Source organism: Cetorhinus maximus, chromosome 1 (genome assembly GCF_964194155.1).
Source record: "Cetorhinus maximus chromosome 1, sCetMax3.hap1.1, whole genome shotgun sequence".
NCBI classification, from domain to species: domain Eukaryota; kingdom Metazoa; phylum Chordata; class Chondrichthyes; order Lamniformes; family Cetorhinidae; genus Cetorhinus; species Cetorhinus maximus.
This window is the reverse complement of record NC_135879.1, coordinates 206834451-206850101: the sequence shown is the minus strand read 5'-3', so window position 1 is coordinate 206850101 and position 15651 is coordinate 206834451. Positions and strand designations below refer to the sequence as shown.

Here is a 15651-nt window from a genome sequence, read left to right as displayed (position 1 = left end):
CGATGTCTATACTGGAAGCTCAGACTGGGTGTGATGGGAGGTCAGCATCCTGCCATCATGGATATGGATTATCGTGTGCGGGCGTCGCAATAGTCCAGCAATCTGCCTCACAACACATTATTGGATTGTTGAAAAACTACCAAGGGACAGTGACATTGGTTCCACAGAGATGTCTTCTTTCAGACTGAAAGTATTTGTGCCACTTCAGTAACTTCCACTGCAACGCAATTCAACTACACCATCTAACATACTAGACATTTATGTCAAGTGATCTGGTTGTAACAATTTCAACATGAACCTCGCAGTTTGGCTGACAACAATTCACAGAATCACAGAATTTTTACAGTGCAGAAAGAGGCCATTCGGCCCATTGTGTCTGCACGGTTCTCCAAATGAGCAATTTACTTAGTGCCATTGCCCCGAATTCTCCCCTTAACCCTGCACATTGTTTCTTTTCAAATTCCCTTTTGAATGTCTCGATTGAACCTACCTCCACCACACTCTCAGGGAGCACATTCCAGACCTTAACCACTCACTATGTGAAAAATAATTTTCTCATATCGCTTTTTCTTCTTTTGCAAGTTACTTTAAATCTGTGCCATCTCGTTCTCAATCCTTTCATGAGTTTTTCCCTATCTACTCTGTCCTGACACCTCGTGATTTTGAATACCCCTATCAAATCTCCTCTCAGTCTTCTTTTCTCTAAGGAAAGTAGTCCTAACTTCTAAGCATGCAGATGCAGCAGGCGGTTAAAGAAGGCAAATGGTCTTCATAGTGAGAGGATTCGAATGCAGGAGCAGGGATGTCTTGCTGCAATTATACAAGGCCTTGGTGAGACCACACCTGGAATATTGTATGCAGTTTTGGTCTCCTTATCTGAGGAAGGATGTTCTTGCTACAGAGGGACTGCAGCGTAGGTTTACCAGACTGATTCCTGGGATGGTAGGACTGACATATGAGGAGAGATTGAGTCAGTTAGGATTATATTCGCTGGAGTTCAGAAGAATGAGGGGTGATCACATAGAAACCTGTAAAATTCTAACAGGACTAGACAGGGTAGATAGAGGAAGGATGTTCCCGATGGTGGGGGAGTCCAGAACCAGGGGTCACAGTCTGAGGATACGGGGTAGACCATTTAGGACTGAGATAAGGAGAAATTTCTTCACCCAGAGAGTAATGAGCCTGTGGAATTTGCTACCACAGAAAGTAGTTGAGGCCAAAACATTGTATGTTTTCAAGAAGGAGTTAGATATAGCTCTTGGGGCAAAAAGAATCAAAGGATATGGGGAGAAAGCGGGAACAGGTTATTGAGTTGGATGATCAGCCATAATCATAGTGAATGGCGGAGCAGGCTCAAAGGGCCGAATGGCCTACTCCTGCTCCTATTTTCTATGTTTCTCCAATCCATCTTCATAACTGAAGCCCCTCATCCCTAGAATCATTCTCATGAATCTGTTCTGCACTTTCTCCATTACCTTCATATCTTTACTAAAGTGCGGCACCCAGAATTGGACACAATACTCGGGCTGAGGATGAAGTAGTGTCTTTTACAAGTTCAACATAACTTTCTTGCTCTTGTACTATATGCCCCTTTTAATAAAGCTGAGGATACTGTATGCTTTTTAACCATTCCTGCAACCTGTTCTACCATCTTCAGTGACTTATGCACATATGCAACCAGGTCCTTCTGCTCCTACACCCCCTTTAGAGTTGTGCCCTTTATTTTATATTGGCTCTCTATGTTCTTCCTGCCAAAATGAATCAATTCACATTCCTCTGCACTGAATGTCATCTACCACTTGTCCTCCCATTCCACCAACTTGTCTATGCCCTTTTGAAGTTCTGCACTATCCTCCTCACAGTTTACAATGCTTCCAAGTTTCATATCATCTGCAAATTTTGAGTTTGTGCCCTGTACATAAAGATCGAGGTCATTAATATATATCAGGAAAAGCAAGGATCCTAACACTGACCCCTGGAAAACTCAGCTAAAAACCTTCCTCCAATCTGAAAACCATTTATTAACCATTACTGACTGTTTCCTGTCACTCAGCTAATTTTGTATCCATATTGTTACCAACCTTTTTATCCCATGAGCTATAACTTTGCTCACAAGTCTATCGTGGGATATTGTATCCAATGCCTTTTGGAAGTCTATGTGCACCACATCACAGCATCACCCCTCTCAGTTACCTCTTCAAAAAACTCAAGCAAGATAGTTAAACACAATTTTCCCCAAAGGAATCCATGCTGGTTTTGCTTAATTAACCCACATTTGTCCATGTGACTATTAATTTTGTCTCCAATTAGTTTTTGAGAAATTTCCCTACCACCGAAGTTAACCTGACTGATCTGCAGTTGCTGGTCTTATCTTAACACCCTTTTTTGAACAAGTGTGTAACACATGCAATTTTCCAGTCCTCTGGCACCACTCCAGAGTCTATGGAAGGCTCAAAAATGATGGTCAGTGACTCTGCAATTCCAACTCTCACTTCCCTTGGTATCCTTGTCTGCATCCCATCTGGTCCTGGTGCCTTATCAACTTTATCCAACACCTCCTCCTCATCAATTTTAAACCCTTCTCATGTCTGAATTACCTCCTCTTTCACAATGGCCTGGGTAGCATCTTCTTCCTTGGTAAAGGCAGATGCAAAATATTCATTTAATCCCTCAGTTATGCCTCCTGTCTCCGTGTGTTACTCCCCTTTTTGGTCCCTAATCGGCTCCCCTCCTCCTTTTACCACCCTTTTACTAATTATATGCTGTAGAAGATTTTGGGATTCCCTTTTATGTTAGCTGCCAGTTTTTTTCATACCTCATCTTTGCTTCTCTTATTTGCTTTCTCACATCCCCATTGAACCTTCTGTATAAAGCCTGGTTCACAAATGTATATTCCACTGAACATCTGTCATATGCAAAACTTTTTCTTCCTTATCTTAATTTCTATCTCTTTTGTCATTCAAGGAGCTCTGGATTTGTTTGCCCTACCTTTCCTTTTCATGGAATACACCTCGACTGCGCCTAAACTCTCTCTTCTTTGAAGGTAGCCCATTGTTCAGCCACCATTTTCCCTGCCAACGTTTGACTCCAGTTTATTCAGCCCAGATCTGCTCTCAACCCATTGAAGTTGGCTTTCCCCAGTTAATTATTTTTACTCTGGACTATTTTTTGTCCTTTTCCATTGCCAGTCTCAACCTTATGATATGCTGTCCCCTAAGTGTTCTTCTACTAACACTTTATTCACCTTATTCCCAAAAACCAGGTCTAGCAGTGCCTCCTTCCTCTTTGGACTGAAAGTATATTGCTGTAGAAAGCTTTCCTGAACACACTCTAGGAACTCTTGCCCCTCTCTGCCCTTTACACTACCACTATCCCAGTCTATTTATTCAGATAACTAATGTCCCCCATTATAACTACTCCATAATCCTTGCATCTCTCTGTAATTTCCTTGTAAATTTGTTCCCCTGCATCCTTCCCACCAGTTGGTGACCTATAGACTGCACCAAGAAATGCAACTGCACCTTTTTTGTTCCTTAGCTCTAGTCAAATTGATTCTGTCCTTGACCCTCCTGGGACACCCTTTTTCTCCAGCATTGCAATGCCCTCCTTAATCAATACCGCCACTCTTCCCCTTTTCTTCCTTTCCTATCGTTCCTGAAGACCTTGTATTCATGAATATTTAACACCTAATCCTGCCCTTCTTTGAGCCAGGCCTCTGTTATAACCACAATATCATATTTCCACATGTCAATCTTCACCCGTAACTCATCAATCTTATTAACCTCCCTTCATGCATTCACATTCATGCACAGTAACTCTGATTTAGACTTTATTACTTTCACCCTTATTCTGATCCCACCTATTAACTTACTATTCCCTATTCAAGTGCTATCTCCCTATCCTGTGCTTCTCAGTATTCCTCTCTGATATTAGCTTCGGATTCCCACATGCCCGCCAAAACCCTCCCCAATAGCACTAGCAAAACCTTGCCCCACAAGTAACTCAGTCCCGGCTCTATACAGGTCACATCTCCCCTCGGGCTGGTCCCAAAAATCTCAAGAAACGTTAGCCCTCCTCCTGCACCATCTTTCCAGCCACACATTCATCTGCTTTATCCTCCTATTTCTATACTTGTGCGTTATGCATGGAATAATCTGGGTATTACCACTTTTGAGGTCCTGCTTGTTAATACCCTACCTATCTCCCTAAATTCTGACTGCAGGGCCACATTCCTCTTTCTGCCTGTGTTGTTTGCACTAATATATAACATGACTGCTGGCTGTTCACCCTCCCACCTCAGGGTGCTCTGCAGCCAGTAACATCCTTGACCCTGGCACCAGGAAGGCAGCACATCACCTTGGATTCAGGTTTGTGGCTGAAGCAGAAGCATCTATCTATTCCCCTAACTATTGAATCACCCATCACTATTGCTCTTTCAGTCTTCCTTGCACCCCACTGTACAGCTGAGTCACCTGCAGTGTTATGGACTTGGCTCTGGCTACACTCCCCAGGTGCACCATCACTCTCATCATTATTCAGAACTGAATGCTGGTTGAAGAATGGAATGCACTCAGGGTACTCCTGCACTACCTGCCTGTTTCTATTTGACTATTTGGTGGTCACCCATTCCCTCTATCCCTGCATACTCTTAAGTTGCGAGATGACCATGAAAAATGCGCTATAAATGTGCTAACCACGAAGCTCTCAGCCTCACAGATGTACCACAGTGATGCCAACTGTTGCTCAAGTTTCAAAACTTGGGAGTTCAAGCTCCTGCAGCTGATGATGTGGTTACCCAGGAGGCAGGAAATGGGAGTCCTGGAGTTGCCACATAGCACAGGTGTGATGGAAAAAAGCAAAGGAAAAAAAAACTTACCTTAAGTTTAAATCAGAGTCAGAGTTTGGGAACTCCGGTTCCCAGTGGGACTTAGGACTTCTGCACATATGCTGGCCAGGAACTGGCCACACATGGACAGTTTGAGTCTTTTTCAGTTTTCACATCTCTGCACATGTGCTGGCTAGAAGATGGCCGCATATGCGCAGTTCATCAAGTTCACGAATACGCTGGCCAGGACAGGGCACCACACATGCAGTTCGCCCATTTTTATGGTCTTCAGCCGGGAACTGGCCCTGCGCACATGCACAGAAGAGAAAGAAGTGAAACAGCGCAAAACTGCAGGCCACGTGACCTGAAGAGGAGTGCTATAACCAGAGCAGATGTCCCAGGGAGCAGGACATGGGGAGGAGAACAGGGAGAGGGTCCCAAACAAAGAAGGAGATCCCAAACCAGGGAGTGGGGCAGAAAGAGGTCCCAGAAGAACATCTCAGGTATGGGACAAGGGCAGAGGTCAGAAACAGATCCTGTTAAGTAAAGTTGAGAAAAATGAGCAGAGCAACAGGCTCCGAATTAAAGAGAGAGCTCTGAGAAGCAGACTTGAAGCAAAGTGGACTCGAAAGAGGCCTTGAATATCCGAGAGGGCAGCTGATGGTTGGTGACTCCATGCTATGGGCCATAAGGGCAAAGGTACCCTTTTGAAGCAGTGGTGTTCTGCGTAGCACAGCCGAAGATCTGACATTATGCTTGGAAGGTGAAGCTCGAGTTCATGCAACAATCCAGAAGAAAGGAATCTTGGGAGTTGGGATTGAAACCCTGGAGGTAGATTCTTGTTGAGGCCATCCTAGTGGGAGTGACCTTTGGAGAGAATTCCAAGGCGAGGTCTTTGAATGTGGAGATTGGAAACCCTTGTGAGAAAGCCAGGGTTTCAGTGAGACTGGTTGGCTCACGGTGTGACAAGCGCCCAGGTGGATTATTGAGAAATCTGCAGAATCTGCTTTGGTCACATCCGTCATTTACTTTGGAGTGTGGTATGTCTGACCACGATTCACCAGTTGGTTCACATGTATCACATACTTACCCTGAATACTGGAGCATAAGATAGATATGGTAAATTATTATATCTTAGACACACAAAAATTCTGAAAAGATATAGCTGGGGTAAAGGAATAGTGAATATTTGAATCGAGATCTTTCCAATCTTTTTGTCTGGTGTAATGTAGTACATTTTTCTTGTTCAATAAATGTTTATTCTGTGTATTAACAGTTCATCAGCAGACTCCTGTGAATTTGTTCAGTAACTTACCTCTATGGTTTCTAAAAGAAAAGGTAGGATCTATCAAGCCAGGTTTCACTCTGCGATCTAACTTGTGCAGTAGTAATGTCAGCTGGGGTCATAACACAGGGTGTGCACTCTTGACGTTGGAGCAGCCCTGCCATTTCTCTGTTTATTAGCTGATAATCTTGTTCCTATAATAAACGTTACTAAAGCTTTACCTATACCAATAAACCTTATCAGTATTAGTAAACCTTGCTCATACTGATAAACACGACTAGTACTCAATACAGCTTAATACAAAAACTTAAACCTCTGATGCACTTCTTTGCAATAAATCTGTGGCGCAACCTAAAGTGTGCCAGGTCTGCTTCAGATATCTGTTTTAGATAATCCTTCGTTAGTAGTTCTGGGCCTGAAGGAGCCTGACCCTGGTTCATACAAACATGATACTCTGGGACACTTCAAATTGGGACATCACCAGGTTCACTAACAAGGTCCACTTCGCTGAATACTGAAACAGTTTGTTTTATAACTTAATTGCTGTGTTTTTACTGAGGCAGTGCCTTGAGTAATCATTAAAATAACAGCAGCCAGGTGGATTTTTAAAAATGTGGTCACTACTCAGGATTTTACAAATATTCTGGAATATACGGATAAACCAAATATTCTGGAAAATATGGATAAACCAATGACCTTTTGGTAAAACAAATGTGCAGCAGATGGAATTTTAGAACTTAATTTGGATCTTTCCACTATTGGGCAATAAGCATTATTTTTTTACTGTTTACAATTGCTAGCGGGGGTCTACTAGGCAAATAGTGCAGATGACATCAAGGAATTATAGATTATTTTAAATACAGCTTTTCTTAAGAAGGTTGTATCACTTTTCTGAGACATAGATGAATCAGAAGCCCCCTGCAGTCTTTGAGAATTACAAAATAATTGAAATATAATTGCATCCTTTCCCCACCTAGCACTCTGGTATTATCTCTAAGGTTAAGAAGTGTAATAAAAGGACTAAGATAAAAGCAAAAAACTGCAGATGCTGGAAATCCAAAACAAAAACAAAAATACCTGGAAAAACTCAGCAGGTCTTGCAGCATCTGTGGAGAGGAGCACAGTTAACGTTTCGAGTCTGCATGACTCTTCAACAGAACTCCAATAATAAAAGGACTACTGCGCCTCTTATACATTGCTTTAAAGGGTAAGCCTCACAAGACTAAAAATGGCCCATCCCTGAACTTTCAAAATCATGCAATGTCAATGTGGACACTTAATAATTAAGCACTTAATCACTCATCAACCAGTGTCCGCAGACTTTTAACCATATTTTCCATACTGAATCTTTTTTCTTTGGCCACACAGTTCAGCTCTCAGTTCACTGTGAGTTTGAGCCTGAAGAGAGGAGAAGGAAAGATCAGAGTGTCTGCATCTTGTTAAGGAGGACCCTTTACAGCAAATATCTCTGCTTAATTGATGACTTACATGCTGTGATGATCTGTTTCAGGTTTTTGTTTGCATCGCTTACTATGTTTCTTTTATAACTTGTACTTTCATTTGTATTGATGTGGTTTTCTAGAAACCAGATGGAGAGCTTTCAGCTATTTCACCTTGGTCTTTGTAATATGCTCCCTGAATTTGCTCCCTTCCCAATTTGTTAAATCTGCATAAACCTTTTTGGCCAGACCCGTTTACCTTTTTAATTCCACAACTCTATTTACTCCTTTATGAAACACTTTGGAACATTTTTGTTCATTGACTATATTATATAACACAATTTTGCTTTTATCGTTTAAAACATCAAAAAAGGAAAAATACCGAATATTCTCCCAAAATAAGTGCTTATTGTTCCTTGTAATTGAAATTATATTTTTAACAAGAGATAAACATTGTGTAAGCAGCCTACATGATTTCAAGTGTGTGAAGTACACCTACTGACTGTTAATAAGAAATAAAAAAGATGCTTTTAGGATGAACCCTATATGATTCACACATTGATCACACTTTGAGGTCCTATTTTGTAGTGGTTTAGAAGTCTAAGTTAGAACTGGGTATGAGATTATAGATTAGTGACCAGGAGCTCAAACTGACCATGAAGAATAAAATGTTTGCTTTCAGTGACATAGGCCCATATTTTGCAAATAAAGGAATTAGGAGGAGTAGGCCATTCGGCCCCATGAGTCTGCACTGCCGTTCAATAAGATCACAGCTGATCTCATTTGTGTCCTCAACTCCACTTTCCTGTCTACCCCCAATGCCATTTGACACCCTTGTCAATCAAGAATCTATCTAACTCATCCTTAAAAAGATTCAATGACCCTGCCTCCACCTGAGGAAGAGAGTTCCACAGACTCTCAACCTACTGAGAAGAAAACATTTCTCCTCATCTTTGTCTAAAATGGGAGACCCTTTATTTTTAAACTGTGTCCCCTAGTTCTAGTCTCTCCCAAAAGGGGAAACATCCTTTCAGGACTTCCTGTGAAGTCCCCTCAGGATCAGGCCCAACCTGTCCAATCTTTTCTCATAAGATAATGCCCTCATACTGGGTTTTACATTCTCAGCTTTACACTGAGAATAACCATGTAACTATCAGTGCTCATCGTTATTATTGAATAAATCGGTCAACAACATCTGGAGTAAACACATGGGTAATTAAACACAGAAATGTGGAAGCTGCTGTCTCATTTACCTTGCTCCTTCACAGGTTTCACCCCATCAGTAGCTTACCAATAGATTATGTAAAAACATTTTAACTTTTTCCTTTTGGTTCTTTTATTTCTCTTTCCTTTAATCCCATCTTTCCTTCTATTATTGTTTTGCTTTCTGAACATAATTTTACATTGAATTAAATACTCTAATTTATACTTTGCGGTTTAGATTCTGCGTGCCTCAGTGACCTTTCTTCAATCTGATTGCTTGAAGAGGCACATTGTTGCTTGTCCTATTCACAAATGCCACAGGTCCTTGTAAAAAATGACACGATGGATCTGGTGCATGATGACAGTGAAGTACAACAAAAGTCTGTTGGCAGCTGTCCGCATTGTGAATTTTGAGCACTGTTCCGTCATCACTGATCCCAAAATTTGGGGCATTCATTGCGAAGAAGCACCTCTTGGAAATTAGTCTTATCCAAAGAAGGATGGTGAAATAGAACCCAACTAATAGCCAACTACTGCACTTCAATAGGATACTAGGCATGCCATGTGACCAATGTCCTTCAACCCCCTCGCTACCCTCCCACTTCAGCAAAATTCATCTCTCTTTTAATATGATACCTACCTTTGCATTAAATTCATTGGGCACTTCTGTAGGCATGACATTGATATTGTCCTTAGATCTAATGTGATGCTTTCCTTCAAGTTTTTATAGTCTGCTTCTCAGAAACTAATATGTATTCTTTAAAGTACTGCCTAGGAGTCAGTATTCTTCTACTCCACAGGTACTCTTGCCAAACCACCTGACCTGCTCCCATTCCAGACATTGATCAAGTTAGCCAAGTAGGGCAGCTTAAATTGGATGAAGGATTAGTTTCCCTTTGTTGCGTTTGGATTTGCACGTTTGCTTAACCCGGTGCTGATCTTCATCTTCAGCAAATTCGGACTTGCTGTGATTGATGGAAATGCACCAGGCATTGGGCCATAATGTACTGAAAAAAATAACAGTAAGGCTAATGGTACTAGCTTTTATTTATGTGCAAATGGTACAGCAACTTCAAGAGAGAGGCAGAGTGAAAGTTTCTAACTGTGTTGCACCACTCTGTTGTTAGCTTCAAGAAAATGCCATCTCACCATTGCAAATGCATTGAATGGCATGAAGCTGCTGTATTTTCACAATAGATACAAGATTAAATCACCACAGAATGTTAAGTCTTGTCCACTTCTGTCTAAATAACATTTTAATAACTTGTTAAGTATTAATTACTGGCAATCTCTCGCTGAAAATTAACTATTACAAGGGTGAAGTCTTATCACTGCAGATTTTCGTAGGCAGTTTAAAAAAACTTTCCTGTGTCTTTTTTCTCTCTCCCCATTAATCCAATCTTTCTTTCCCTCTCTTCTCTTGCTGCATCTGATTTGACATTAAATTTATCCACTCTAATTTACACTTCCTTCTCAGTCCTTGCACTGTTCACTTCACAATCCTTCAATCTAATTGTTTAAAGAGATGCACAGTTGTTTGTACTGCACTCAGGTCCCAGATGCCTGATTGCCCTCACTGCACTGAGATCAGCTTGCACTTTCAGCAACTTTTCAACACCCCCCACCCAAAAAAAAATTTGAAATATAAATGTTCAAGGGCCAGTCTAGCTAACAACAGATGCTGTTAGATGCTGTGCCACATGAAATTATGGTCCAATAACATCACATGCTCAACTCAGATCTTAGCATAGATCAAAGCCTTTCAATACATTGAGTTTGCACTCCAAATTTGCACAACTAGGAAAACTACTCAAGCTCCAGAGGCCAAATTGGGACCTTTAACTAAGAGGAACATTTCCTCTCTTCTGAACAAATGCAATCAGTGCCCAAGATTAACCAAATGGAAGATGTGTTACTACAGGCCACAGGGTTATCCTGCACAAGCAGGATGAAAACGTACTAAACGCTCCCTTGCAACATCCCCTAGTTGGATGGCCTGACTTCATGGCATGTGGAGAAAAAAAGAACAAAAAGAAGTGATCTCATGGTTGCTTTGGCTTTTGGATGGGTCACAATTTAAAACAACGACCAAACTATAATTTGCCAAATAGCAAAAAGTCACATACTGTCAATTAATGCTTCATGAGTCTGTAAAGATATTGGGTGGAACGACTTGTAAAACTGTTAGGAATGGCTGTAATTAATTTTTTGGACTCTTTTTACTGCACCAAAAGAGCATCTGTACCAGGGTCAACCATAGTTTACCACTGTTCATTTAAAGCGCTGAAGACCCATCAATCGTTCTTTACAAAATTCATAGTATTTTATAAATTGTATAAACTTTTACTTTTTGAAAGATCTCTACATCACTTGAGTATCTTTACAGATTTAATAAATGGCATATAAGCATTTTTCTCTGAGCACAGTGCCAAAGTAGAGTTGTCCTTATTGTTAACATAGTATTGAATATTTAAAATTAAATATTTTTATTTTTATTTAACCAGCATACATAAAAAAATACTATGATAGATAGGATTCTTGTTACTTCAGTGTTAAATCTGCCCTGGATACAAGTGAATTACAAATATTGGCTTAACTCAGAAAGAAGGCATTTGCCAGACACAACGTGGTGTACATCATTCCACTGTGATGAAAAAAGAAATCACCATATTGTTCCATGTTAGTACAAAAATAACTGGCTCTTCTCCCTCCCTAGTGATGAAGACAATGTTCTTTAAACAATCTTCTGATGGCTCAGTTCATAAAGGTGACAGTGTAAATGAGCCGTACAAACCAGAATTTCTGACATTCAATTCTAATTTTTGCTAAATTTGCTGACCTCAAACAAGGATGTCAGTAGATTTGTTAGGCTTTGGCCTCTACCACCATTGGGTTTCAGCTAGAAAAGGAAAAATCTGCCAGGTTCCTTTCTGCTGATATTCACGCAGTGATTCCTGCTGGAAAATGTATGTTTGCTGAGGTCAAGGTGAGGAATCAGCCTTGGCTGTGATATTCCAACACTCGCCATCAAGGTTCACACATGAATAACCTTTAAGGAGACATACTGGAGGGTGACTGCCAGTATTAGAATTGTTTTCACGCAGAAGAAGGGCTATCTTATCTGCCTTCTCTTAGATAATAGGTGGAAAATGCAGCCTAATGCTTTAAGGAGAGGGAGGTTTAAAAAAGAGAAAAGGGATCAAATTTGGGAAGATGTGGTAAGCCAAAGAGTAGACACAAGGCAAGGGAGAAAGGTATTAACATGTGCAATGACAAACAGGCCATGATAGGAAGGGACAGAAAGTACTAATCTAAGGATTAAATCAGCAGATAAGGCTAGGCGTTACAAAAACAATAAAAGGAGAAAACTAAAGGCTCTGCACCTGAATACACATAGCATGCGAAACAAAACAGATGACTGATATTGCAAATAGAAATAAGTAAGTGCAATCTGATAGCCATTACAGAGACTTGGCTACAGGATGACATAGACTGGGACCTGCACATTGAAGGGCACATGACATTTAGGAAAGACAGGAAGCTAGGAAAAGGTGGAGGGGTGGCTCTGTTAATTAATTATGTTATTAGCACATTAGGGAGGGATGATCAAACTTCAAGAAACCAGGGTGTGCCAAGTAGTTTGGGTTGAGATGAGAAATGACACAGGCAGAAGTCACTTGTGGGAGTGGCACAGGCCCCCTAATTGTAACTGCGTGGTAGGGCAGAGTATAAAGGAAGAGATAATGGGAGCTTGTCAGAAAGGTACGGCGATAATCATGGGGGATTTTAATCTACATATAGACAGGAAAAATCAGGTGGGCAAAGGTAACGTAGATAAGGAGTTCATAGAATGTTTTCAGTATAGCTTCTTAGAACAGCACGTTCTGGAGCCAACCAGAGAGCAGGCTATACTAGACCTGGTATTGAGCATCGAGATATTATTAAATGGTGACCTCATAGTGAAAGCACCCCTAGGTAGCAGCGATCATATTTTACATTCAGTTTTAGGGAGGGAAGAGACAAGACTAGTATTTTAAACTAAAATAAGGGCAATTATGAGGGCTTGATGCTAAAGTGAACTGGCAAATGAGGTTGAGAGGTAGGTCAATAGAGATGCAGTGGCAGACATTTACAAGGATATTTCAGGATACAGAATAGATTAATTCCAATGAGAAAGAAAAATTCCAAAGGGAGGACCCACCACCTGTGGTTAACTAAAAAAATTAAAGGCAATATCAAACTTAAAGAAAAAACATATAATCATGCAAAGTCATGCGGCAGGTCAGAAGATTGGACAGAATATAAAGAACAGCAAAGAATGGTAAAAAGATTAATAAGGAGGGAAAAAAATTAGAGTATGAGAGAAAGCTAACCAGGAATGTAAAGACAGATAGTAAGAGTTTCTATAGATGTTTCAATAAGAAAAGTTAACAAAGTGAGCATTGGAAGAGTGTCTGGGGAATTAATAATGGAAAATAAGGAGATGGCAGATGAGTTGAACAGGTATTTTGCACTACTCTTCACTAGTGAAGATACAAGTAACATCCCAGAGATAGCTGTAAATCAGGAAATGGAAGGGAGGGAGGAACACAAGATAATTACAATCAGCAGGGGAGCGGTACTGAGCAAATTGTTGGATGATGGACTTCACTCTGGGGTCTTAAAATAATTGGCTAGTGAGATAGTTGATGCATTGGTTTTAATTTTTCAAAATTTCCTGGATTCAGGGAAGGTTCCATTAGATTGGAAAATAGCAAATGTAACACCTTTATTCAAAAGGGAGACAGAAAGTAGGAAACTACAGGCTAGTTAACTTAACATTTGTCATAGGGGAAATGTTAGAAGCTATTAATAAAGGTATTATGGCAGGACACTTAGAAAAATTCAAAGCAATCAGGCAGAGTCAACATGGTTTTGTGAAAGGGAAATCATGTTTAACCAATTTATTAGAGTTCTCTGAACGAGTCACATGTGCTGCAGAAAAAGGGGAATCCGTGGATGTACCATACTTAGATTTCCAGAAGGCATTTGATAAGGTGCCACATCAAAGGTTACTGCAGAAAATAAAAACTCATGGTGTAGGGGGTAACATATTGGCATGTATAGAAGATTCGCTAGCTAACAGGGAACAGAGAGAAGGCATAAATGGGTCATTTTCATTATGGCAAAATATAATGAGTGGTGTGCCACAGGGATCAATGCTGGGCCTTCAACTTTTTACCATTTATATAAATGATTTGGATGTAGGGACCGAAGGCATGGTTGCTAAATTTGCTGATGACGCAAAGATAGGTAGGAAAGTAAGTTGTGTAGGGCACATAAGGAGGCTACAAAGGGTTATAGATAGGTTAAGTGAGTGGGCAAAGATCTGGCAAATGGAGTCTAATGTGGGAAAATGTGAAATTGTCAATTTTGGCAGGGAGAATAAAGAAGCTTATTATCTAAATGGTGAGAGATTGCAGAGCTCAGAGATTCAGAGGGATCTGGGTGTCTTAGTGTATGTATCACAAAAGGCTAGTATGCAGGTATAGCAAGAAATTAGGAAAGTTAATAGAATGTTACTGTTTATTGTGAGGAGAATTGAATATAAAAGCAGGGAGGTTATGCTTGGTGTCCTTATTTAAGGAAGAATGTAAATGTGTTAGAAGCATTCCAGAGAAGGTTTACTGGACTGACACCAGGAATGGGCGAGTTGTCTTATGCGAAAAGGTTGGACAGGCTAGGCTTGTATCTACTGGAGTTTAGAAGAGTAAGAGGTGACTTGTTTAAAATCTTTAGATCCTGAGACGTCTTGATAGGGTGGATATGGAGAGGATGTTTCCTCTTGAGGGAGAATCTAGAACTAGGGGTCACTATTTAAAGATAAGGGGTCGCTCATTTAAGACAGAGATGAGGAGATTTTGTTCTCCCAGAGGGTAGTGAATCTTTGGAACTCCCTACCTCAAAAGGCAGTGGAAGCAGAGTCTTTGAATATTTTTAAGGCTGAGGTAGATAAACAAGGGGATGAAAGGCTATTGGGAGTAGGCGGGAGGTTACAATCAGATCAGCCATGATCTTATTAATGGAGGAGCAGGCTTGAGGGGCTGAGTGGACTACTCCTGCTGCTAATGTGTATGTTTGTATGCAAAAAATTCAAGGAGATTTTATCAAATAATTTGATTTATTAGGAACCAAGTCATGGGCTCATGGTTACTATTAATGTATATTATCTTCTTTCTAATATTGACATTATTAGCTTTTCCCAGCCAAGGAGAATATTAACCTAGTCATATTTTGAAGACAGAAAAGATGAAGTTACAACAATGATAATGTAATCCCAGACTGAGTTGCTTCCTTATTTTGACTAATATTTTGTTTTAAAATGACGAATAATATTTAACTTGTTCTTCAAAAGGTTACATGGTCCTACATGAAAACATAAACACATTTTACACAAAATTTCCAGAAACAGAACAGAAATGTATTTTTACTTATTCTCCCAACAAGGAGTTATGTTATACAAAGGTTTCCCTTCTGACCATTCATACAGATTATGAAACTCTAAAGTGTTCTCATCAATACTTTGACACATAGCAACATAACAACTGAACAATGCAACTTACTGAAGATGGTAAGCCTGGAGGAACCTTCCTAACCTTTTTCGGTGGAATCTCTGTAAATCAGTAAGTGAGCATGTTAGTACAAATCTCTTTTAATCAGGGTTGCTTGTCAAATCAACGGCACTTACCCATTTTCTTTCACACCACAGCTATAGAATTACACTTTTTACACAGTAGAGGGCACAGGATTGGAGTGTACAGATTGATGGATCTCAAACAAAATCAAAAACACAAAATTTACTCAATTTTTTCACTCTCATTCATGTGGGGTAAACTTTCACAATTGCTGACCAAGTGGCT

General features: G+C 40.2%; 1 protein-coding gene across 12 annotated transcripts in view; it reads right to left on the bottom strand.

Moving 5' to 3' along the window:
- tcf4 (transcription factor 4) overlaps positions 1-15651 on the bottom strand; it is a 578439-nt gene that overhangs the window by 217213 nt on the left and 345575 nt on the right. For 10 of the 12 annotated variants that reach the window (XM_078552205.1, XM_078552262.1, XM_078552187.1 and 7 more), the window contains one exon: positions 15355-15404. The exons of 1 other annotated variant lie outside the window; for it this stretch is intronic. In XM_078552205.1, coding sequence (XP_078408331.1) covers positions 15355-15404 — 50 coding nt within the window. The remainder of the gene's footprint in view (positions 1-15354; positions 15405-15651) is intronic. One more of the 12 variants, XM_078552196.1, reaches the window with a different exon arrangement.